Genomic DNA, 27,053 nt, shown 5'->3' with positions numbered 1-27,053 from the left:
TTAGAAAATCGATATTATTTGTCAACTGAAAATCGATTTTAATTCGGTTCGGTTAGTTATGTTTTCTATTATAAAAAAAATTGGCAGCCATGATTTAAATTCGAGAAAAGACTAAAATATAATAAATGTCGAATATAAAATTAACAAAATATATTTTAAAACTAGATTTATTTTAGAATAATCAAAATCGAACCAAATAATAGGATGGTATGATTTTTTCTAAAAGAAAAATTGGATTTCTAAATCAATCAAACCTCTTTCAGGAATTAAATCGATACCACCATTCGCTTCGGTTTAATTTTAAAAAAATCATTAATAATTTTCATAATGTTATTGTTTATAATTTTAAAATTTTTAACATTATTACTATTAAGTTTTTTTAAATTTAAATAATATTTTAAAAATTATATTTATTAAATATTTAAAAAATAAACTTGATAAAACCAGAAGGGGCCGGGTTTAACAAAATAAAATAAAAAACAAATAATTTGACATTTTGGTAGATTTATTTATTTTTTGTATTTATTTATTTATTTAAAAAAAATCCATATTTCTCCTGACTCCGATGAGTCGTTCCTACCAAGAAATTGGGTTTGGGTAAATCCGCGATGCGTGTATAGCTTTAGCATACTTTCAAGAATTTGCGCTTCCCATGGCTGGCCTGGAGGAATTGAAGAGGAAGCTAGTGCCACTATTTGATGCAGAAAAAGGGTTCCCATCTGACTCAATAATCGACCCTTCAGATTCTTGCATGGTAAATCTTCGATTTTTTCCCTCTTGATTTTCAAGATTTTATCTTTTTGTTAGTTTTGATGTTATCTCTGTGTTTCTTGTTTTATTTGAACTTGTTGGATCAGCTATCCGATGGTGGGGCAGTGAATTTACTGAGCAAATCGTACAATATATACAACATCAATGAGCTTGGGTTGCAGAAATGCGCATCATCCGCGTTTTTCGCAGATGATTCTGAGAAAACATACAGGTGTGCCTCGCATGAGATGAGGATCTTTGGGTGCATTGGTAGTGGTGCGAGCAGTGTTGTTCAGAGGGCGATTCATATTCCAAATCACAGGATCATTGCCCTAAAGAAGATAAATATTTTTGAAAAGGTTTGCATTTTTGTTTACTTGTGAACATTTGTACTGTTTTCTTGAATTTTGTTGTGTTCTTGAGACATTGGATTGGATGAAATTGATATTTAATTTTTTTATGTTCATTGTTGATTTCCAATCTCCAAATGTGATAATGTTGGCTTCAATGTTGGGTGGAAAAGCTAGGAGTGATAACTGAGAAATAAAACACTCTTTTCATAAGTGAATCTGTTTATCTGAATTATATAACCCTACAAAAGTTTGGATCTAGAGTAATGCTCGCCATATAATGTTACCACGTGGTTAACTATTTTGTTCTTGTCAGCATCATGGTGCTATATATATGCGAGAAAACAGAGCAAATTTGAATACACCGTATGCACGATAATTATTTGCTGTTAAAACAAGGATGAATAATAACTCTATATTAGAAGAGGAAAGTAAGAAGTGGTGAAGAAGAATGGAGATGTATCTCTATATTACCCATACTATATCATGCAGTGTTTAAGAATAACTAACTTTGACATTGTTAAGAGTGTGGAAAAATATTCCTTCACTTTTTTTAAAAATAAATATTTATTACAGCATCCTATATTGATAAATTATTCAAATTTATTTATTTTGTCCAACAAATCTCATAAAATCTATTCTAAAGTTATCTTTTTTCACTCACTTTGATATTAGCATTAATTATGGTTTAGTTAAATTTAATTACACGTGTGTCTCATTCACATATTATAAATTAATTATATTAATAATTATTATTTTTTGAATTTTATAATTACATATATTTTAAAGATTGCAGTAAATTATATATGTATGATGTGTGCGCCAAGTAGATGGTACTATATGGAAGAAGAGTAACTGTTGGGAATTCAACTTGTAAGATACTGAATTTATGTCTAATGTGAGCATTTACATTTCATATTAGGAGAAAAGGCAACAGCTTCTTACTGAAATAAGAACATTATGTGAAGCACCATGTCATCAAGGTCTTGTCCAGTTTTATGGTGCTTTCTACACTCCAGGCTCTGGGCAGATTAGCATAGCTTTAGAGTACATGGATGGTGGATCTTTGGCAGATATCCTTTGTGTTCGGAAGAGTATACCAGAGCCAATTCTTTCCTCTATGGTGAAAGAACTTTTGCTTGTAAGATGGTTTCTTTAGTTTCAGTTGTATTAATAAGCAAATTTTGAGTTCATGAATTCTTGTTCGTGAATTATTTCCTGACTTCATTTGTTTGATAAGGGACTAAGTTACTTGCACGGAGTTAGACATTTAGTTCATAGAGATATCAAACCTGCAAATTTGCTCGTGAATCTGAAAGGAGAGTCAAAGATTACAGATTTTGGTATTAGCGCTGGACTCGAGGATTCAATGGCAATGGTTTGTGCCGCAATTTCGTAAAGCATATATCTCAATCCACTTGGTGATATTATTGTTCCTGACACTTGTTTGTTATGTTATTAGTGCGCTACTTTTGTTGGAACTGTTACATACATGTCTCCTGAGCGAATACGAAATGAAAGTTACTCTTATCCTGCTGATATTTGGAGCCTTGGGCTTGCACTTTTTGAGTGTGCTGCGGGTGAATTTCCATACTCTGCTAATGAAGGCCCTGTTAATCTCATGTTGCAGGTAATCATTTTTGACACACTACCTTGTATTGCCGCTCGTTCATTTATGAAAATTTTCATATATGTTGTTTCAAGTGAAGGCTGTTAATTTTATTACGTTCAATTCTATTTGTCACTTAGATGTTCAAATCATGAATGATATTAAATTAACTACAGCAGTTTTGCTACTAGTGAGGTTGATTTAAACAAAAACTAATTATGCCTCCTTTTTACAACTTGTTGACCATATGACCTTGAACTATTTTGAACATGTTAACGAACTATATTAGTCACTAAAAGTGCATTACAATCCATGTTATGTTGCAAAATAAGTACTGAGAAAGTTGATGTGTTTGAAAAGCTATTTAAATTATTTTTTGAGAAAGATGGTAACAGTTCATCCTGTTTCTATGTTGTTCTGAGATATTGTAATGCATATATCTTGTCTTGGGTTCTAACAACTATTTATATTGAAGATTTTGGATGATAAATCTCCATCTCTGTCAAAGGAAATCTTTTCTCCAGAGTTATGTTCATTTGTTGATGCTTGCCTCCAGAAAGATCCAGTTGCCAGGCCAACAGCTGAGCAGGTGAGCAAGAGGTAGAGTTCTTGTCTGCTACTGCGTGAGGATTAATCATGCTTGGCTGTATTGGTTCCATCAAGTTGAGTTGTGTTGGTAATGGGTTCGATAATTTTTAAGTTTTTGTCCAATCATTAATTTTTGAACTAGTGTTGGTTTTCATGCTGAATGGGCTGTTTTGACTGTGAGATAACACATTTTGTATGGTATTATAACTTTTAATGACCAATTTAGTGCATGTTTACGAAGGATCCCAATTATTTAATCAATTTTACAATACTTCTCTGAGTTGTGTTATAAAATTTCAACTTTCGGTTCTTTTTCCTTCTGTTTATTTTGAGAAACCTAAAGTCCTACCTGCATTAGCAAGAAGACTAAGGATTCTGTCAATAGAATATGGCCTTTGTGAAAATTGTTCATTGCTTTTTGACCAGTATTTTACGAGATTATGATTGTTGATTGCTTCTTGTTTAGTATTTTTTAGATTTTGATTGTTTTGTTTTGCCACACTTCCAATCTTACAATATAAACCCAATCAATTTTGTGCTTGTAATGCAGCTGCTATCACACCCGTTCGTTACCAAGTATGTGGATGCCAAGGTCAACTTGGGTGCTTTTGTCCGAGGTATATTTGATCCAATTGAAAGGATGAAGGATCTTGCAGATGTGAGTTGAACTCTCGGTTTTGGATTTCCTCAAGTTATGCTTATTGTATTGTTGTTTGTGGCTTCATAGATGGACAAAATAGAGTAAAGAGCATTTGGTACAGCTTGCATTAATTTTAAATTTTCAAGCGGGCCCTTGATAAAACCCAAGTTTTTTGTCATATTGTCAATTTAACTTGAAAATTCTCACACGAAAAATGTATTTTCAAGCGGGCCCTTGATAAAACCCAAGTTTTTTTTTTATCATATTGTCAATTTAACTGGAAAATTCTCACACGAAAGAATGGTTGCCTGCCCACCTGAGTCTCATATGAATCTTATGCAAATGGAAAAACAAGATCAATTTTCTATTGGTAATACTTATTAATGGTGCTTGATATATGCTTTGTGTTATGTTTTTGTCTCAAACAGATGTTAACAATACACTATTACTTGCTTTTTGATGGATCCGACGATCTTTGGCATCACATAAAGACTTTGTATCAAGATAAATCAATTTTCAGGTACCAAACATTTACTGAAACCCTTCCAACCAAATTTTCATGCAATTTTGTTTAGACTGTTGCTAGAATTCTGCAGTGTTTGGTAAAGAAGGCGGGCCTAGAAAAGGACAAGAAGGAGTAGTATTATTTTCAATTGAGAAAGTTTCAAATTTTATGTGATGCACCATCAGAATATAATAAGCTACCCCTCTCAACAAAAAGTCCTTGGCCCATCCCTCTCAAATGTAGCGTAAACATGTGAACAATCCATTCAAGGTTCCATAATCTGAAGAAACCAAACAAGTACCATTTTTGTTGCAGATCCATGAGATAATTCCCATTACCGACTTCATGTTCATGGCATTTGAAATTACCACCATTTTCTTAATGAAGTCAATGTTGTTTCCAGTTTTGGTGGGAAAGAACATGTTGGTCCAGACAACATCCTTACAACCTTGACAAATATTCGGAGGACATTGGCTGGTGAATGGCCTCCTGAGAAGTTGGTGCATGTCGTAGAGAAGCTTCAATGCCGAGCTCATGGTCAAAATGGAGTTGCAATCCGTGTGACAGGGTCATTTATTGTTGGAAATCAGTTCCTGATATGTGGAGATGGTGTGCAAGTGGAGGGCTTGCCAAATTTTCAGGACCTTTCAATTGATATACCCAGTAAGCGTATGGGGACATTTCAAGAGCAGTTTACTGTAGAAGCATCAGAAATGATCGGCCGCTATTTCATAGCCAAACAAGAACTTTACATCGTCCAATAACAAGAACTTCACATCGTCCAATTGCATTAACTTTTTTATCCGTTCTTTGTTACCAGCTAAAGGGTTGTCCTCGTTGATCTTATTTGACAGTGGAAGGCATGCCTTGTGGGTGCCATTATGTGGAGATAGATATGGTTAGGATAGTGTCCTCGTTGATCTCTATTTAACCTTATTTCCACAGATTGTTACACTTCTGAATAGCTCCCGTGTTGTATCCAGTAGTAAAACGGTTGATACTAATTATGTGGAGATAGATATGGATAGGAATACCTATGTTGTATATTGTAAATAGGGAGCTTGGAATTGTGAACCCAGTGATCTGTGATTATCAATAATTCTGTTCTTGTATCTGATTCTATTCTTTGTTGGGTTTGTTGCGTGCTTGTATTTATCTATCGCTTGATGCGAAAGACAAGACATTGATTGATTACTCATCTTTATTTTATCCAACGTTTGACTCAAGTTTTACAAAAGATCAGTGTCATGCACTATTATCTTATTCAAGTACGTGGATTTATTATTTTTATATTATGCTTTTATCATTTATATATTATGTATCATTTATCATCTTATTCATGAGCCAAGCACCGCCTACAAACTAAAATATTATTTCTCATATGGAAAAACTAATCTGTTGTGAAGTGAAAAATGGATATCAAAATTTAATAAAGTAACTCTCTTACCCTAAATTTTAAATTTTGAACAAAGAACCTGACGTTGATGCACTTAATAAAGTGGATCTAACTACAAGTATTTTAAAATTCATATTTGTTTTGATTTTTTTATGCTCAATAAATTTGAAATTCATTTCCTCCGATTCCAAATCCATTTGGGTCGATGCACTTGAGGATATGAAAATTTATGGATTTCGATTATAATTTTCAGTCTATGGATTTTGATAACAATTTAATTGTTTACAAATTATAATGAAATAATATATCAAATCTTAAATCAACACTTGCTTATTTACATACTAATAATACAAAGTAGAATAGAGTTCAAATGACATCATTCTTTATGAATTAAAATTCATCATAACTAACATAAAATTGAAATTCTATATAAATATGTAAGAGATGAATCTGAAGTTTATAGTACTCCACTAAACAATAAAAATACATTTAAAATCCATTAATTTGAAATTCATCAATACAAATGCAACTTTATGTCAATATGTCAAGTTTCCTTAATCAAATCTTTCCCTTACAATCTTAGACCACGTTTGGATTGAAAATTTTGAATTTGAAAGGATGATGTGAGAAATCATATTAGGATAGATTGGAAAACTCCACCATAATACCTAAAAAAAACGATTGGAGATTTGAAATTCATTGTCAAACAGATTTATCGAAACAAACCAATAAATTAGTTATTATTGCTTTGAAAGTTATAATTTCAAATCCATCGATCCAAATACAATAATTTAAGAAAATAACACAAAAGGGTTTTTATAGAAATCAGGCTCAAACTAATAACCAATGAAGTCATAATTGTTACTGTATAAGGGGCTCGCCGAAATGTCACCTTTTTTCGTTTTTACCTCACGTAGCTTGTTTAGAGCTCATGCCACTCACATTGGTATGCACAAAAATACCATCATTCTACACTATATCTATATTCAATAAGCAAAACCAAGAGATGCGCAATATATCCAAATACTAGATATATGTACGTGACATTAGACCTTGCCCAATGAGAGCCAGTTAGAATGTACAACTACGCAAGGCCAAAAAACACATCTGGTGTGCATTTGATACGACGTGGGCATACCAATTGCAAAGTTCCCTGAATAAGCTAACTAATCATGATCGATCACGTACTATCAAGAATCTGAAATATGCATGTTATAGTAATGAGCCAATTGTTTAGTTGTTCCATCTTCATGAACGCCATCTATCAGTTCAAACTTCCTAAAATTTGCTTTCAAGGTTTCGTTCTGTTGGGCTGCGAGCTTTTCTTCCTCTTTCAGTTGTTCCTACATTATTATGATAAAACACATCATAATCTGCAAATATATTCATATAAGCTGATACTGAAGTCACTCATTCAACCAGTGAACAAAGGAAGACTTTACCATCAGCAAGAATGATGCTTCTGCAGCATGAGTCTTTACAAGTTTCTTGATTTTCTGAGCAACCTCAAAATTAGGTTCTTTAGAATTTATCCAACGACATTGTATCCTCCTTTCTGGGTTTTTGGGACGATCATCAAACATCTCCAATTTAGCAGGACATGCTCTAACTGGCCTTGGCATTCCCGATATCATGAAAGGGTAGATTTCCATCTCTGCTATAATTTCTTCAGCCTGCTTTGGATTTTCCATTTCCACTAAAGCAGCTCGTGGAACATTTTTGGGTTCAAGATAGTTTGGAATGAAATGAACACTCAACACATTACCAAATTGATTAAAAGCAGCTTTCACGACGGAGTCGGTCACCGCTGGCGACATGTTATCAATGTATATAGTCCTTTTCACCTTCTCCAAGAAGGAAGCATAACTTTCTTTGGCATCCATGAGCAAACAATCCAATGCCCCTAAAAATTTATCAGTCTCGATCAGAAGTACTCGACAGAAAAAAATTCATGATATGACAGAAGTATATAAAAGTTACTTCCCAGCGTTCTCATTTTCCAACCTTAAACAAAGTGGCACTATAATACCCAGAATACGAACCAAGTATTTTTTCTAAAACAAAATTATTCACGAATATGCTTTGTATTAAAATATATTTATTCTATTCTTGATTCTACAGCTGTAAACAAATTGAGCCAAAAATAAGGATCCAATTAAACATATTAACAAACTTACAAGTTACAAGACTTTTCCACTGAAAAATACTAAATAAAAAATGATAAAGAAAAATTATTCGCGTTCGATGTAATCACCATAAAATTGTTAAAAACATTAATTCACAGTAAATACGGATCATAAAACAATGTTTAGAGCGGAGATTTGAAAAGGCGGATTTTCAATCAGCAAAATATCCGAACAGCGTGGTCGAGTTGATTATCCTAATTCCTACACTTAGATTCTTTGATTTCAACTTCAAGCTACAATAACCAACAGCTTGTCGCGGAAGGAAATGGTCAGAACGCAGAACATGGAGCGTGAAAGAGACAAAGTCGGTGGGAAACGCGGCGTCATACATTAAGATTTGAGTTCTCGGAATTAAGAACTCAAAAGATTGAACGATGAAGAAGCGGAGACAATGAGAGATGTGGCGGAGTGTAAGATTTGGAAATCATTAGGGTTTGTTAGGATAGTGAGAGGAAATATATAGAAATATTAAATAAAAGATCGCAAACTACTGAAAAAATTATTCGAGCTCGAGTTCGGCTCAAAAAAAAATTGAACGTGTTCGATTTTGGATAATTTCGAATAATCAAATATTTTTTGAACCGGTTCGAAGCTCGCGAGCCAGCTTGATTCGTTTACCCATCTATCCTTGACAATATTAAAATTATGAATTTTTGACAACATTAAAAATTATGAATGACATAAGCCTGACTTAATTTCCTTGGCCACCTCTTTGTCGCGTGTGGCGCAAGACTTGCACCAAGCAAAAAGCGCGTGAGCCACACCTGTCACCTGGGTGGTGATCTAGACATGTGCAGGGCACCTTGTTTCCCCATGCGCTCAGGTGCAGCCAGTCAGTCACTTCTACCAAATATGGTATAGAAATACTATACGTAATCTGAGTGGAGTTGAAGTATTTCAACCTTAGACATAATCTAAGTGGATACGACAAGTGCCTGTAATGGATTCGTTAGAATCTAATCTTCTACTAAATTCCTTTCGAAATGGAGTAAAAAAGGCTAAGAGACATAGGATGATTATTTTACCTTCGAACCTCTACAAAAAAAACTTTATCCTTTTATTTTCTCCACTTTTTACTATTATCATGTTAATTCCCCTTGGTTGCTCATTGGCTCTCCTAACCAGATTTTGTTCAAGTCTTCCGCGACTTCATTTATTGCTTAAACAGGAGTTCACCTAGAAGTATAGAAAGTCTAAACCAACTTTGCAGCTTACATCAAATGTTAAAAATTAAAAATTATTTTTATAAATTCATTCACCCCTCCCGGACGGACCATTTTCTTTCTTCATTTCTCACGGCCAAATGATCGAACCAAGAAGTTCAATCAACAAAGCACCAGAAATACCGCCAAAAACGAAAAACTCCAACCAAACATTGTTAAATTCGCATAAAAATTTCTCTCATTGTAATGTGTAATGCTTTCACCTAAAATTGGTACAAATATACGTACATTATCTGCAACATTCAACCTCAAATTTGAAAGCCCCCACATGTAAAAAAGACAATGATGCTATAAATAAACCAACTGAAATTATTACATATAAAAATTAATGTAAACGACACAAGTACCTCGACAGAGAAGGTTGATTCGACCCCCAAATTCGTTTGAAGTACTGCAATCTAGGGTTTCTAAGAGAAACAATTTGGGGACAAAATGGCGGTTAGCTGCTTCTCCGGTTACATAATTGATTGTTCTATTTAATCATATTGGGCCTTTAATGGGCCGAAATATTATATTGGATGGATAAAGTAGAAAATGGGCCAAACCATTGGGCCAATGACTATATCATTTCTTGCAAGGCTGAAGTGATATGACAACATTACCCTTCTCTCCCCTTCCAATATACATGTCAAAATGGACTGGCGAAGCGGGCCAGCCCGCAACCCGCCGCAACCCGTCATTAGGCGGGGCGGGGCGGGCCGGCCCGCCATTTTCGCGGGCCTCTAAATGGCCAACCCACCTTGGGCCGTGGGCTAGGCGGGCCGACCCGCTTATTTTTTTTAAGAAAAAAAATACTAAACAATATTATAGTAAATATAGAAGAAAAATATATTTTAGTCAAATAGTTTCATAAAATATTTAAAAACATTGAAATAAGAGAAATTAAGAAAGCATCAACATAATTCAAAAAAAATAAAGTGCTTAAACCAAACATGAAGATTGAGACATGGAAGAGAACAAAAAGTCGAGGAAAGATAATGTTGTAAATTTTAGAAAATATTATGTGTTCAACAATACACATAATTATCAAACCTCCGTTGGGTCCACAAAATTTCACTACAATTCGTCGGACTTCAAACAAACAACTGTTATGTTTAAAAATTATTTTAAGATTAATGAATAAAATTTAAAGAAATTTCTTCTCTTTAAGACTCATGAATAAAATTTACAGAGATTCATATTTTACAAGAGTTAGTGATGGAGGTGAGATCAATGAGAAAAATAAGAAAGAAATAAGATAATAGAGTGATGGAAGCGCATGTGACTTATTCCAATTTTTGTATAAAATTTAGAACTCAAAAATATAAAAAAAAATATAAATTTCTTCCCAAATTTGGCGGGCCAACCCGCCTCGTTTGGGCTCGACCCATCTTGACCCGCAACCCAAACGGGCTCAACCCCATTTGGCCAGCCTCCAAACGGACTGCTATTTTATCAACTCAACCCGCTCAATTTTTATAGCGGGACGAGCCGACCCGATTGGCCTGACCCAATTTGACAAATCTACCTTCCAATATGTTTGGAAGTGCTTGGAAGTGATATGACAACATTACCCTTTTCATTTGAACTCTATTAAAATTGTTTAAATAAATGCTAAAAATCCACGTGACATCTAATAAGATACCTCCTTTAGACTAGTTAAATTAGGTCAAGTCCATCCGGCCGTCCCGCCCCGCTATAAAATTGAGCGGGTTGAATTAATAAAATAGCATTCCGTTTGGAGGCAGGCCAAGATAGGGTCCAGCCTAAATTCTAATCAAATTAAGGTAGAATTTTATATTTTTAAGTTTTAAATTTAATATTAAAATTTCGTTATTTATATGCTAGTTTTTTTATGTCTTTTTATATCAATTTAAATCGGTCTAAAAAATACTTATATGCTAGTTAAGTACCAATCATGTTCATTCCCTTTATATACACATGCATCGGTATTCATTCCAGATTTTTTTTAAGAATTAATTAAGTTATTTAAATATGTTTATAATCAATCATATTGCTTAATTTATTAGTTTCATGTGTATCTATGCAACTTTACACACGATTTATTTTTGTATAATAAAAATAATAATAACTAAATCAATATGATATATTTTTCAAGTAATTTTTTGCAAATTGCGATTGCACATTAATTTTTTAAAACATAAATAAATTGTTTCATGAAATATAATTTAATTGTTATAATAATAATAATTATTATTATTAATTTAGATTTTAAAAATAATTTATTAAGATGTTCTGAATATTCAACTGAACTTACGGGTTTCTTCTCATAAAAGATACTTCTTTTATATATTTTAAATGTAATGATATATCAAATTTATTAGTATTTTTTTAAAAAAATAAGCGGATCGGTCTGTCTGACTCACGACCCAAGATAAGTTGGGCTGGGTTGGCTATAGGAGTGAACGTTTCGGTGATTATGAAGGTGGATACTTTATGTACTTTGGCTGTTTGTAGCTGGATGTGGTGAAATTTTGTTGCTGGAAGTTGTATACCTTTTTGTTTGTCAAAAATTGCATATTCTTGAATGGTAGGATATTTAACATTTAGATGCCTGGAATGGGATCTCTCTATTATATATATCATTCAACTTCAATATTTGAAGGATTTTCAAAATCTCAGCATTAACCAGATGCCTGGAATTGGATATATATCTGATAAACCATTCAACTTCATCATTTGAAGGATTTTGGTCGTACTTTCCAGTATTACAATGTTTAAGATATTTAAAGTCATGTCATTCTCCTTAACAAGAAATGTCAAAACTGGATAAAGTCCTGAACTGGTGGGAGCATTTTTTACTTAATACCATTAATATAGAAAATTTCCCTGCTTGCATTATCTTAAATCTACTGGTGTGCAATAAGAATCAGCTTCTATTTTAAGTTAATTTCTGTCAATTGTCATGTTTAGCCTTGAAATAGTAATTATGAGGTTGAAGGAGCAGGAAACAATAAAGGTTTTTAACTACTCTTTTATTAGAATATATAGATTTGATTGACACCATTTTCCTTTGCTAAAGCGAAACTTGTGGCAGAGTCTTGCTGAGGATGAATACGAGAACTACTTTGTTTCAGCAGTAGTCCCCCCAGGCGAGATTGGTGTGAAGTTTGATGATGTTGGTGCCCTTGAAGATGTAAAGAAGGCATTGAATGAACTCGTGATTCTCCCAATGCAGAGGCTCGTGCTTTTCTCTCACGGAAATTTACTGCGGGTAAGTTATTGATATATCTGGTATGTTTTTTTTTTCTTTTTTTTTTTATATGTTTTGCATTTTAGCTTATTAACATGTTTCATCTTTTTGTCAGCCTTGCAAAGGGATATTACTTTTTAGGCCTCCTGGAACTGGGAAAACTCTAATTGCAAAGGCACTGGCAACAGAAACTGGGGCTAATTTCATGAGTATTACTGGTTCAACACTTACATCTAAGGTGAAGAAGATAATAGCTTTGGATATTTGTAACATTATGCAGATTACATTCTGATTTATGACAGGGCCTGCTTCACCAAGATTAGCTGCTCACATATCACAAAGCCTAAAACTAGGCCGGTATCATCAGTAGTTGAATGATAATTCCTAAACTCTTCTTAACAAAGTACTAGTTCAGTTGGCTAGATTTATTCAAATAAATGGAAGGAATCATTATGCATGATATAAGAGGGAAATAAATTATCCTCTTTTGCATTTCCATGAGAATTTAATTCGAGTATTCTTCCTGTTACTGAACACAAGATTCAAACTTTTTTAGGCCATACATGAAAGTTCTACATGTAAACAATCATGTTTGTTTGAGAATTTTTTCACCTAACATCTAGTCCTAACCTTTTTGGTGAATCCTTATTAATTCTGTGCTATTAAAACTTAAAATTGAAGATTAAGACCATTGTGCAAGACTGCAAGGAGGCATGGAAATTCTGCAATATTCATGTCGGTGGCTTAGATAGTAGATAGGGGTTTGTACTGTGCTTGATTTTGTGTATGATCCTGGCTGCTCATATTGGCTTATTTACTAGGACTGCCGCCGAGGAGCCTGTTATGTATGATATCAGAAGATTATTGCGCCAAAGTAATATGTCTTCGTGGAATATATCGGCATGGGTATGAGGGGTTCTTTGGCCAAATGGCAATGAAACTGGAGCAAAATTTCCAAATTTGGAAGCGTGGCATAGGTTTTCTGTACATTTGAACCAGTAAAATAGGAAGAAAGGATGAATAGAGTTACATGTCAAATTTGAATATCTTGAATTTCATTTGTTGTATTGATTTACTGCCTAGAACTCATTTAATATCCAAAATTCATGTTTCATATGCTATCTGCTTTTAAAACTGGTGAGGCCATGAGGGAAAAGGCAACATTCCAATTTTACGTTGTTTTGTTGTTCGTCTTTTTGCTATGTTCGACGGCTGATGGGGACTATCTGGGAATACACAATAGCTCAATTTTTTTTTTATCCATGGTGTGGTTGAGAATTTATGCAGAGACAGTGCGACTGGCATGGGTGATAGCTGATTTGGGTGAGATAATTTTGGGGAATTAGCGAAAGTGTGCCGTATCAGTAGAAAAGTTTTAAAGAAAATATAGTGCTGATTAGGTGAATTTTTCGCGTTAGAAAATTCGAGCATGACGAGGTGAAGATTTAGTTCCTAAAGATATTCCACCTTCTATGATGAGGTTGACTAATACCTGAGAATAAGTTTTGTCCTTCATTTCTTTTGTCAGATATCTTGCATGATGTGTATAATCCCTCTCTGTTAAGTTGAATAGTTCTGTGTGTGTGGCTCCTTAGAAATGCCAAATTTGATGAAATATGGCAGAGGTTAGTTTATTTACTTTGATGTTCAGTATTGCAAGATCGACGCGTTGAAGCACTTGATAGAAGCTTAATGAATTTTTACTAGGGCCAAGCCATGCGGTTCAAAAGAATATCGGCTCACCATAAAGCTATATCCAATCGTTTCTAAAGCATGGAAAACTTTGAAGGCCGTTATTAGTTCTCTTTTCCCTTCAATTTGTGTTTAATTGATGTCAACCTTGCTTTAGTTTATGTTTTCATAGCATGCCTTTTAACCTCAATTATTAGCTATCAATTATACCAAAATACAGTGTGTCTGTGCATCCAGGTTGACAGTTTGCTCAGTGCTAGAGGCCAGAGAAGCCTTATCCTTGTTGCCACTAATAGGCCATCTGACCTTGATGATGCTGTCATTCGCTGATTACCAAGAAGGTAACTATTATGGAATCACTTGCTCCCAAATGTTCTTTAAAAACATTTCACAGCAACTCTGTTGTATAGAGTTTCTAAAGAAATAACTTTTTGTTGGTTCTATGGAATATAAGTGGATCTACCAGATGCTAAAAATCAATTGAAAATATTCAAGATAATTCTAGCTCAAGAAAATATGGAATCCGGGTTTCCTTTTGAACAACTTGCAAATGCTACAGAAGGTTATTCAGGGAGTGATCTAAAGGTATTGTGCTAACTTTTATAATGGTCAGAATAGTTGAATTTTTTATCTGAACTTTTTTCTTTGCAGAATCTTTGTATAGCTATTGCGTGCCGTCCTGTTCAAGAATTACTTGAAGAAGAAAACAAGGTAAATAACTAAATACCAAACAGTCCGTTTTATCTAGTAGTGAGATCTGTATTCCCATAAAGACTGGCGACCTTTGTTGTTGATGTTGCTTATATGCATTTGTTCATGTGGATTAAGATCTTGTCCTTAGGCAGGTTTTTGGGTGGAGATGAAGTATAGCCTGATAAATTTTAGGAGGCTAGCTAGATCCAATTATTGGAAGAAAGATAATACCCGTTAAATAAGTTAAACCAAAAAAATCACGAAACAGAAGTAGCAATCAGAGTCTTAAAGGACTAAAGGAGGACCCCAAGTTCATCAAGCCAAGCCATTTTCAAAATTATTTTTTGAGAAACGTGGCCTATTTGATAACAAATTTGCCATTTTCCAGATGTTGTCTAGCTCCCTCATGTAGATGTTTGGGATCCACCCACACATGCACACGGTGCATAATGAGCCGGAGGAAGAAAGAGTCCATTTTTTTTAAAGAACCCTCCTGTGAAAACATGTGGCCGGGATCCATTTCATCTATGCAATCGCAGCCTTGTTTTTCTTCAACTTTCATGCAGTCATTCATCATATATGATGGTTACTTGAACTCCTTACAGGGGAACAGGTTTGAAGAAATTTCTCCATGTTCTTAAATTTGGCGCTTAACACCACCTATAGCAACCTCGTCCCAAAGGTCGCCTAGATGTTTAAGAATCTATATATGCACACCAGTTCCCGTCTCATGCCTTGTACTGAGTTTGAAGGCTGTGCTGTTGGTTGATTGACTAAGCTAGCTGATATTGTAATATATCTGCATATCCTTTTTCAGGTCGATAAAATTTGAACTTCCCCGCAAGAAATTTAGTCGCCGATGTCATTTTTTCTGCGTATGATGCATTAACCATTAATGAGCTGAGAAAATGGAATGATCGGCATGGTGAAAGAGGTAGCCGGAGAAGATCCCCCGTCGGTTGGCTGAGTTATCATGGTAAAATTCTTGTAGGCTTGATTCACGTAAGGGAACAAATTAATTGCTTGTGGTGTTGTACTGTTTTTTGGGACATATTTCAATGAATCGTGTATTTATTATTTTGGTATAATATATATATATATATATATATATATATATATATATATATATATATATATTACAAAAAATAAAATGGTATGAAAAGAGCAGAATATGATTTTAAGAAAATATTTATAAATATGAACATTTTTCTTATGGACATTAACGTTTAGAATTGAGAAGTATAAAATAAAAAAAATTAATTAATTTTATTAATTTTTTCCCAAATTGATCATGTACAAACTTGTTAATTTTGTTACACAAATACTATTTGAGTCATTCATTAAAAATATTAATTTTTATGTAAAAAAATATTATTTTTTATTATAAAAATCGATAAAATTGACTCGTCTAATGAATAAAGACGTATAAGATTATCTCACCAAACAACTACTCTTGATTATAATGTTTTCTGAAATAATTATAAATAAGAATTATTTTCATATGGGACCATTATTTTGGAATATTTATAAATTCAAAAATGATTATATTCTAAATATACTTTGTTTATGTATATAACCGATCGTTGATCGAAATGACACAAACTAAGATTGGGTTGACACGGAATTGAAATCATTTTTCTCTTTTCTCTTTTCTTTCTTTCTTTTCTTTTTTATAGTATGTTTTGAATATATGTTCAATGTTATTTATCTAACAAAATATTAAATTTTTTAAATATTCTTTGATTAAATTTTAAAAAATAAGTGACAAATATTAAAAGAAAAGTGAAGATCTTATTAACTTTTAAATCTTTTTAATAATAAATTACTAGAGAAAAACTTGTGTGAGATGGTCTCAGGGGTCGTATTTTGTGATACAGATATCTTATTTAGGTCATTCATGAAAAAATATTATTTTTTTTATTGTGAATATCGTTATGGTTAACCCGTCTCACTATTAAAGATTCCTTAGACCGTTTCACCAGAGACTTACTCAAATTACAATATTTTTCTACATAAATAAACATAATAATTTGAAAAATCACTTTTGATCCACTTCTGAAATCAAATAGGATCCAAATCCATATTATATTTGTAGAAGCTAATCCTATTGAATTAAAATGTTGAATATAGTTCGACTTCGAATTCGGCTCGATTTCTGATATATCTTAATACGAGACCGTGCTAGATCAAATTCGGTCCTCACAAGGTCGATTTTGAATACCGTTGACTGTAATAAAACCAGATTTTATTGCACCAAATTCCCAGCCGCCGCTGTTTCCGGCATGAGACTTGAAATTTTAATTATGCCCTCAAGAAACCCAATAATTCAGCAGTAAGTCCCCGCAAATTACAACTTGAACCCCGAAGGCCTGTTTTTCAGATCTCAATATTCAAGCTCCAGTGGCTTTGTGTAACGGTCACAGTTCGCCACAGCCGGTGCCGACATCTGAGCATCATATTGAATGGCCACCTCTCGTAGCAAAGGAAAGTTAGTAACTTTACTGAATATTTGTTTGTTTTTTTGGGTTTCTTTTAGTTTTCCACTGTTTTCTTGGTTAGTTCTTGCATCAGAGTTAGACCCATCTTCGGATTCATACTCGGTAATCGAAACGGAGAGTGAGGATTTAATTACATCGAGGAAAGATTTTCTGGATCGTGGAAGCGACCTTGATGCTGTTGTGCTGAGAGAACAGCAGCTTCAATTGGAAAAGCTTGAGGAATTAGTGAAAAACCTGACGGAGCTTGTTTCTAGATTAGAATCTCGGTTGCCTGATGCTTCCGAAGGAGTAAAGGTTTCACCTTTGTCATCATTACCTCAGGTTGAAACAAGGGTTGTTGAAAAACCTGAAGAAGATGTGAGATTGCAGAGTAAAGAAGATGTTTTGCCTGACGAAGTAGCTGGGGCAGGGTCTCGGGATCTGTTGGGCTCAGTGACGAAGTACAGTACATTTTGGTCCGAAAAGTTTCAGTTTGTTTCTGCTGTGAAGTTGGGTTCTAGCCCAACTTGTGTTAATGTGTTGCCTTATAGGGATTTTGAGGGTATGAGTAAGTATTTTGCGGTTGGGGATGATAAGGGTAAGGTTTATGTGTTTTTGCGGAGTGGAGATGTGTCAGTGCAGTTTGACACACACTCGGAGTTGGAGGAATCATCGCCTGTTTCTGCTATGGTGTCTTACTTGTCTGTTAGCAAGAATGAGAGCATGATTGTTACAGGGCATGAGAATGGGGTCATTGTGATTCATCGTGTTTGGGAGGTATTGAATAGTGAGGAATTGAGTTTTCTTCGGGTGGAGAGACTGGGAAGATTCATGATGCCAGAGGGAGGGGGCTTACGGATTAATATATTGGAGATGCATCATTTTGGGAGAAATAGGTACATTTTGTCGACAGATAGTGGTGGGAAAATTACCGTGTTTAAAGAGAGTGGGATGGTTGCTGGGACCGCTACTCCAAGTAGGAGACCAGTTGTATTCATGAAGCAAAGGCTATTGTTTCTTACTGAGACTGGGGCAGGCTCGTTGGATTTGAGGACAATGAGAGTAAAGGAATCCGAGTGTGAAGGGATGAACAATTCTGTTGTGAAGAGTTACGTGTTTGATGCCACGGACAGGTCCAAGGTATATGGGATCACCTCAGAAGGAGAATTGATTCACACATTGTTGTTGGGCGATACCGTGAATTTTAAGTGTCGAGTTAGATCAAAAAGAAAAGTGGATCTTGACGAGTCTGTAGCCTTACAGGCAATCAAAGGTTATTTGTTGATTGCAAATAGGGAGAAGATTTTTGTGTACAATGTATCATCCCAGCATTATGTTCGCGCTGGTGGGCTGAGATTGCTGTTTTCCACTGTATTTGATGAGATTATAACATCTTTTTTACATCAGCAAGTGATCAATACAAATGATGATAAAGGAATGCAAATACCACTAATCACAAGCGACCATGAGAAGCTTGTTTTACTTGGTCTTGGGAATGGATACTTGGCAATGTATCGTTCCAATCTTCCGGTGTTCAAAAACGAGTTTAATAGCATCTTGTGGTCTAGCCCGGTTTTGGTTTTCATTCTTTTCCTGTTTGGGGCATGGCAGTTTTTTGCCAATAAAAAGGAGGCGCTCACTTCCTGGGGACCCAACGATCCATTCAGTTCCACACCCGTCACAGATGGAGCTCCATTGGGATCTGCTACAGGTGAAAGGTCTTTTGCGGAATCCTCTAGAAATTCTGAAATCATGGATGTTAGAGGGGGTGGTTTAAGAGGTCCTTCAAGAAGGTACGGGTCTCCATCGCGGTATCAAGGTGGAGCAGGTGGTCCTTACCGGCCTAGCACTGATACAGATTCTAGGCCTGCATCCGTCGAGCCCCGGTACAGAGCAACTTCTGAGCTGAACTTTAGAGGTTCCACTGTGGAAGCTACGGGTGCCGTAAAGCGAAGGGACGGCATGTTTATAAATACTCAAGTTGCAGATGATAGCAAATGACTGTTTTCTTTCCACGTCATATCCTAATAACATTATTTTCCTGCGCCATTTGCATTGTCATGTGAGCTATATGTGATTTTGTTTATGGGAACACATAATTGCAATGTCTAACGCTGCTTTTTCCAAACATGTTAAAGGCTGATTTTACTGGAAATTTCAATTTGGCTCTCATACAAAATGGTGCTTCTTATCTCACTGCACATAGTTAGCCACTTTGAACCAGTGCCATCTGAGGCAAAGTGGGAGCTAACATTTTTCTTTGCAGTTCCTCCTGTTAAAATCTTGATATACCATTTGTGTGGTACTTACAACCGACGTGTTTGACTCATGTTGAAGTTGCGCGACTTCGATTTCACTCTGATGAGCCCATGTCGTTTCTGTAGTACGCCATATTCACCATGCTTATTGGTTTCCAAACACCTCTTGTTGGCCTCTTGCTAACATTTTTCGATTCGTAGTAGTGTTTGAAACGATTTGAGTGTCGTCTAGAATCCATCCTGGCTTGTTTCTTGCAAATTTAGGAATGTGAAATTATAATGCTTTCTTGGCTTCAGATCAACCACAATGTAGCTCCTTGACAAGGTAATATTCATGAATATTTCATTCATTATTGTGTGAAGGATGAATATTATTATTTGGTGAGAAAATACTTCACTTATAATTTTTTATTAAATAAAAGATTTTATAATTTGTTAGCAAAATACTTCAGGATTATAGATTACTTCGATTCGGGTGAATGTGCAATTTAGCTTGGCAGGAGTATTTGTCAAATTACATAACACTAGTTTAATATAAACAAATGTAACCCGTCAGTTTTGCATTAGAGATTTTGGAGGTGTGGGTCGAACTTAAAATATTGGTTCATTCAAAATAATAAGGACAAAAACTTGTATGAGATGGTCTTACGATAGTAATTTGTAAGATGTATATCTTATTTAGGTCATCCATGAAAAAATATTACTTTGTACTGTGAATATCGGTAGGGTTGACCCGTCTCACCAGATAAAGATTTGTAAGATCGTCTCACAAAAGATCTACTCTTGTGGGGCCCTTAGCTCCTAATCGTTATTACAATGCAATCTGATTAGGGTTAATTAATCACAACGGAAAACGAGTTTAAAATTTCTTTACAATGAGCCCAAAATATCTCTTCTGATATTTAAATACTAACAATAGTATCTAAATTCAAATCATAAACACGCCCACACATAACCAAAACCAATCACATACAAACAACTCATACCCTCGGGACATGCCCCGGTATATAGATACATATACATATATACTGGGAACAAGACATAAACATAAACCTCAGCCCAAGCTGTGGCTCCCACCAGAAGTACCCTCTCCGGTCTCCTGATATCCTGGAGTACCTGCCATTGTCCACACACAAAGACAACAACAGCCCCCCTTGGGGGTGAGCAAAGCTCCGTATGGAACAACCAATCATATATACCACAGATATCTAAACAATGATATATGGTATGCAATGCATGTATGTCGTCGAGGTATCAGGTCAAATGCCCATCCACTGAGCACATGTCAGAATCAATCGAATCGATATCAAATCAAATCAATTCTCGAGCTGGCACACCGGCCGATATGGGAATACACATATGATAGCGTCGACGAAGCGCCATCAATCCCACATCTCATATCCAATCATATGGGGCCACAATTGTCTATGCTTTACGGGTCATATAATACCGGCATAGCGATTGTGTTCACAAACCCCGGAATCCAATCAAATCATATCAGGGTATCCAAGGATCATAGCTCAACGTGCATGTCATGTATCGATGTATGCATAAAATGATGTGTGTTAACAAAACATTTTTTTTTATACATCGATACTCAAATCTCAATGTCATGTATGCCACATCAAATCATAAAATAGGCACATAGACACGTATTCCAATCCAATCAATCCAACATATATCATATAATACAGATACCTGTCGTATGTTACCCGGTCGCAACATACCTCAATTCTTCGTTCCAGTCGATGTAGCTTGAAGATATCGGTATAATACTTTATCTACATCAATAACATATTCATTCCAATCAATAACATACTCCAACATCATTAATATGAGTTTCAAATATCATTTGAAACTTCAAAAATTCATATTAAATCAAAATCATATCATAATTTAATTCCGACTTCAAATATACGTTTATTGTCGTTTATTCTACTACATATCAGATATTCAACTTCAAATACATGCTATTCCAGCACCTTGATATTTATAGCTGCTGGAACTAGAAGAAAATTACCTCAGTCAGAAGCCTTCGACGCGACGATAACAAATATATAATTTGTTTCGCGTTTAGACAACATTTTGAAGACGATTCGGACGAAAGAAAATCAGAATCTCTTGTAATCTCTCGAACTCTCTGAATTGCAAATGAAGAAACGAAGAAAGAGAAATTCATTCTTATCCCCATCTCACTCGCGCTCGGGTGGTAGAATTCTCGCGCCCGAGCGCGAGACATTCTGCCCCTGGCTTCAACTCCGCTCTCGAGCGGTCAAAAATTACCGCTCGGGCGCGGGGTGTTCTGCCCGAATATCAAGTTTTCATTCCTTGGCGCTCGGGCGGTCATTTTCTACCGTCCGGGCGCCACACGTTCTGTACAAATATTTATGTTTGTACTAAATTGGCGTCCAGCTTCTCAAATCAAGTTCGTACAACGTCAATTCATATACAATATTCATTTCTCAATTTATTGTCACGAGATACATCAAATACATAATCCATGACAATTTCATTAATTATCGATAATCATATAAGATTTACGATAATACGATACACGGTCCTTACATTTCTCCCCCTCTTAAAAGATTTCGTCCTCGAAATCTTAAACATCACTATATACCTAACATTGGTAAACATACATATGTCACCAGTTATAGTACATATCAAAACTAAAATTAGAATAAGGATCAGAATACATAGAATACAATGGAACAGATGGATCAGCATCAAATAAATGCGGATATGCATCTCGCATTTTGCTTTCCAATTCCCATGTCGATTCTTCAACACCATGTCGTGTCCATTGCACTCGTACCAGAGGAATCGATTTGTTTCTCAATATCTTTTCCTTTCGATCCATAATGCGAACAGGTTGTTCAACATAGGAAAGAGAAGGATCAAGTTCAACCTCATCAGGTGCAAGTACATGTGATGGATCAGGTTCATATTTCCTCAACATAGAAACATGAAACACATCATGAATAGCAGATAAAGCTGGTGGCAATGCTAATCGATACGCAAGATCACCAACTCGATCCAGAATCTCGTACGGACCAACATATCGAGGAGATAACTTCCCTCGCAAGCCGAACCGAACAGTGCCTCTGAAGGGAGATATCTTCAAAAACACTCTGTCACCTTTCTGGAATTCCAAGGGTCGTCTTCGTTTATTCGCATAACTTATTTGACGATCCCGAGCAGCTTTCATCCACTGCCGAATTAACTGAACCTTATCGTTCATTTCCTGTATCATTTCAGGTCCAGTCAATTGTTTCTCACCAATCTCATCCCAGAATAACGGTGATCTACATCGTCTCCCATATAGAGCTTCAAACGGTGCCATACCGATACTCGTTTGAAAGCTATTATTATATGAAAATTCAACCAATTGTAAGGCATCTTGCCATCCCATTCTGAAATCCATCACAATCGCACGTAACATATCCTCTAGAGTTTGAATCGTACGCTCCGTCTGGCCATCAGTTTGAGGATGATAAGCAGTACTCATAGCCAAACGCGTACCCATCGCTTCCTGAAAATTACCCCAGAATTTAGAAGTAAACATGGGATCACGGTCAGATACAATCGAGACTGGCACACCGTGCAGTCTTACAACATTCTCAATGTATAAACGGGTCATTCTCTTATAAGGATAAGTCCGTTCATACGGAATAAAATGTGCAGATTTCGAAAGCCGATCAATAATCACCCAAATAGCATCACAGCCCTTGGGCGAACGAGGTAAATGAGTCACGAAATCCATAGCAATATGTTCCCAATTCCATTTCGGGATTTCAAGACTATGGAGCAATCCTCCAGGTTTCATTCTCTCGGCTTTCACTTGCTGGCAGACCAGACATTTAGAAATAAATTCAGCAATGTCCTTCTTCATACGTCTCCACCAGAATTGAGGTCTCAATGTCAAATACATCTTTCGGCCTCCAGGGTGAATACTGTATTTACTACAATGTGTTTCTCGAAGAAGGGCAGATCTCAAATCAAAGTCATCAGGAACTACCAGCCGACCATTAAGTCGTAAAGAACCATCAGAAGAAATCTGAAATCCAGACTGATGTCCTGCAGATACCAGTTCTTTCGACTTTTGGATCTGAGCATCGCTTCGTTGGGCCTTTCGTATTTTCGATATCAAACTCGGCTCAATTTGCAATGCTGAGACAGTGACAGAATTCCAATTTGAGTGAAAAGTCCAACCAGAAGTACATATATCTTCATGTACCTTGGCGACATTGACAGAAGCTAAGACAGAATCATGAACTTTACGGCTCAGGGCATCCGCAGTAACATTCACCGATCCAGGGTGATATTGAATCTCACAATCAAAATCCTTCAGGAGATCCATCCACCTGTGTTGCCTCATATTCAGATCAGATTGAGAAAAGAGATATTTCAGACTCTTATGGTCCGAATAGATAACAAACTTTTCTCCGTACAAGTAATGGCGCCAAATCTTCAAAGCAAACACAATGGCGGCCAATTCGAGATCATGAACAGGATAACGTGTTTCATGAGATTTCAATTGACGAGACGCATAAGCAACAACTTTGCCATGTTGCATCAGAACACAGCCCAAACCTTTACCAGACGCATCTGTACACACCACAAATCCTCCGGTACCTGAGGGAATAGTAAGCACAGGTGCTGTGGTCAATCTCGTCTTCAATTCAAGAAAACTAGCTTCACATTCATCTGACCAAATGAATCTCTGATTCTTCTGTGTCAGTTGAGTAATAGGTTTAGCTATCTTCGAAAATCCTTCAATAAAACGACGATAATATCCAGCTAAACCCATGAAGCTACGGATCTCAGGAACATTTGTAGGTCTTGGCCAATTCAATACAGCTTCGACCTTCGCAGGATCAACAGATATGCCATGTCTCGAAATGACGTGGCCCAGAAATACCATTTTGTCCATCCAGAATTCGCATTTGGACAATTTGGCATACAAATGACTAGTACGAAGAGTCTGAAGTACCAGTCTCAAATGTTCAGCATGCTCCTTTTTCGATTTTGAGTACAAAAGAATATCATCAATAAACACAATAACGAATCGGTCCAGATAATCTCGGAAGACACGATTCATTAGATCCATAAAGATAGCAGGAGCATTCGTAAGACCAAAAGGCATAACCAGGAATTCATAATGGCCATACCTCGTACGAAAAGCAGTTTTGGGCACATCTTCGTCTCGAACTCGTACTTGATGATACCCAGAACGAAGATCAATCTTCGAGTAAACAGAAGTACCCTGAAGCTGATCAAACAAATCATCAATACGCGGAAGTGGGTACTTGTTTTTCACAGTAGCCCGATTCAGTTGCCTATAGTCGATACACATTCGCATCGTACCATCTTTCTTTCGAACAAATAAAACTGGAGCTCCCCAAAGTGATACACTCGGTCGAATATATCCCTTATCAAGAAGATCCTGTAATTGTTCTTTCAATTCTTTCAATTCCAATGGTGCCATGCGATAAGGAGCTTTAGATATGGGAGCAGTCCCCGGCACAAGATCAATACTAAACTCAACTTCTCGATGAGGAGGAAAATCAGGAATCTCATCGGGAAATACATCCGGGAATTCTTTCGCAACAGGAATCTCAGACAAGGAAGACTCCTTCTTCGAAATATCAATAGCGTAGATAAGATAACCCTCATCTCCGCTAGTCAACAATCGAGACATCTCCAAGGAAGATACCAATGGAATTTTGGCTTGGGAACCCTTGCCATAAAAATTCCACTTGGGTCCATCAATCGGTCGAAATCGAACCACTCCATGACAACAATCAACAGTAGCTCGATTTGTCATCAAGATATCCATGCCAACAATACAATCAAAGTCGTGCATAGGGAGGACAATCAAATTCAGAAATACCACATTATCCTCATATATCAATACACAATTATGCACAACTTTTTCAGACAAAATAATCTTCCCTGCTGGCGTGGCTATCGACAAAGTATCATACAACGGGGTACACTCGATATCATGAGATGCAACAAATGCATGAGATATGAATGAATGAGATGCTCCTGTATCAAATAAAACACGTGCAGGATAATCGCAAAGCGTGCAAATACCTGCAATCACACCACCAGGAGCTTCTCTTGCCTGATCCTCAGTCATGGCGTATACTCTCACTTGAGGAGGAACTTGGGCACTCTGACCACCCGGTCCTCGATATCGTGGCACACTTGACTGCTGAAAAGATGGAACAGGAACAGCAGGTCTCGTCATACTAGGGCCACCTCTAAATCCTGGCTGGGGTTGAGCAGAAGTCGTACTCCTGTTCGGACATACTCGAGAGAAATGGCCTTCCTGCCCACACTGAAAACAAGTACCAAACATACCTCGACACTGCTCGATAGTATGTTTACCCCCACAATGGCTACAATAAGGAGCAATCACAGGACTCCCTCTCTGTGATCCACTCGAGCTCGAAGAAGACGAAGAAGCAGAGCCAGTCTTCTTGAACTTTTTACCTCTCGGTCGCAATGTAGGCTGCTGAGCTGACACCGGAGGTGGAGGAGTATACTGTGGACCTCCACGCCTAAGTCCAGCATCGGCTGCCTTGGCTCGTTGCACTGCCTCTGCGTAGCTGGTAGGCAATCCAGAAACAAAATAGGTATACAAAGTAGGATGTAAACCATTTACAAACCTATTATATTTTGCCCTCGCATTCCTAGCTACGTGAGGTGCATACTTCAGTAAAGTAGAAAACTTTGAAGCATACTCTGCAACAGACATCGTTCCCTGCTGCAGATTATTAAACTCATTCTCCTGTGCAGTATAATAAGAAGGAGGGGAATACTGCTCCAAAAACTGGGCCTTGAAGACATCCCATGTGACTTCAGTCCCGGCCTCTTTCAATCCAATCTCAGCGGCTTCCCACCAAGATTTAGCTCGGTCCTTTAACTGATAAAGAGCAAGTTTCAGTGTCCGAGCCTTGGAATATTCAAAAATATTAAACAAGTGCTCGATATCCTTTAACCAGGCTTCAGCTCTTTCAGCACTCTTAGTGCCAAAGAACTTCGGTGGTTTCAGATCCTGGAATCGAGCCATCACAACATCCATGGACAATCCTTCAAATTGCCCAACAATCCTCTCAGTACTGCTACTCGCAGTTTTATTTGTGTGATCCATCTACAAATTAAAAGATGAATATCACAATTTCATATCAATTTCATAATCTCATCGTCTCATATCATCATCTCATATCATCAATCTCATCAGATACTTACTCAAATCAAATCACATAAGAGCAAGTAATACAAATAACTCAAACACATACGCACAATTCATTTGTGCCTATTCAAGTGTACACAAGACTCAATAGAGCATTCCCAGCTATGCTCTGATACCATACTGTGTGGGGCTCTTAACTCCTAATCGTTATTACAATGCAATCTGATTAGGGTTAATTAATCACAGCGGAAAACGAGTTTAAAATTTCTTTACAATTAGCCCAAAATAT

The 27,053-nt window shown here is 36.2% G+C and overlaps 5 protein-coding genes across 5 annotated transcripts; 4 read left to right on the top strand and 1 right to left on the bottom strand.

Annotated features, from left to right (window-relative positions):
• Positions 1-540: 540 nt before the first annotated feature.
• On the top strand, positions 541-5,668 carry LOC140819621 (mitogen-activated protein kinase kinase 3). The gene is made up of 9 exons (XM_073179789.1): positions 541-754; positions 858-1,109; positions 2,023-2,241; positions 2,341-2,478; positions 2,563-2,730; positions 3,185-3,298; positions 3,848-3,955; positions 4,366-4,457; positions 4,846-5,668. Exons 1-9 carry the CDS (start codon positions 653-655, stop codon positions 5,204-5,206), a joined length of 1,554 nt encoding a protein of 517 aa, XP_073035890.1. The 5' UTR covers positions 541-652; the 3' UTR covers positions 5,207-5,668.
• A 1,186-nt stretch (positions 5,669-6,854) lies between these two features.
• LOC140820141 (ASI1-immunoprecipitated protein 1-like) lies at positions 6,855-9,707 on the bottom strand. Its single transcript, XM_073180464.1, has 3 exons — positions 9,595-9,707; positions 7,281-7,741; positions 6,855-7,181 (listed from the first exon to the last, which is right to left on the bottom strand). Exons 2-3 carry the CDS (start codon positions 7,719-7,721, stop codon positions 7,029-7,031), a joined length of 594 nt encoding a protein of 197 aa, XP_073036565.1. The 5' UTR covers positions 7,722-7,741; positions 9,595-9,707; the 3' UTR covers positions 6,855-7,028.
• A 2,155-nt stretch (positions 9,708-11,862) lies between these two features.
• LOC140818966 (uncharacterized) lies at positions 11,863-14,389 on the top strand. Its single transcript, XM_073178933.1, has 3 exons — positions 11,863-12,206; positions 12,285-12,461; positions 12,556-14,389. The coding sequence occupies exons 1-3, from the start codon at positions 12,153-12,155 to the stop codon at positions 12,730-12,732; spliced, it is 408 nt and encodes a 135-aa protein (XP_073035034.1). The 5' UTR covers positions 11,863-12,152; the 3' UTR covers positions 12,733-14,389.
• Positions 14,057-15,452, top strand: LOC140819249 (uncharacterized). Its single transcript, XM_073179260.1, has 4 exons — positions 14,057-14,065; positions 14,353-14,473; positions 14,587-14,717; positions 14,784-15,452. The coding sequence occupies exons 1-4, from the start codon at positions 14,057-14,059 to the stop codon at positions 14,853-14,855; spliced, it is 333 nt and encodes a 110-aa protein (XP_073035361.1). The 3' UTR covers positions 14,856-15,452.
• A 1,599-nt stretch (positions 15,453-17,051) lies between these two features.
• Positions 17,052-19,463, top strand: LOC140819375 (uncharacterized membrane protein At1g75140-like). Its single transcript, XM_073179443.1, has one exon. It carries the CDS (start codon positions 17,288-17,290, stop codon positions 19,301-19,303), a length of 2,016 nt encoding a protein of 671 aa, XP_073035544.1. The 5' UTR covers positions 17,052-17,287; the 3' UTR covers positions 19,304-19,463.
• The last annotated feature ends 7,590 nt before the right edge of the window (positions 19,464-27,053 follow it).

Source organism: Primulina eburnea, chromosome 18 (assembly GCF_022965805.1).
Source record: "Primulina eburnea isolate SZY01 chromosome 18, ASM2296580v1, whole genome shotgun sequence".
Taxonomy (NCBI): domain Eukaryota; kingdom Viridiplantae; phylum Streptophyta; class Magnoliopsida; order Lamiales; family Gesneriaceae; genus Primulina; species Primulina eburnea.
This window is presented reverse-complemented; position numbering and strand designations above follow the sequence as displayed.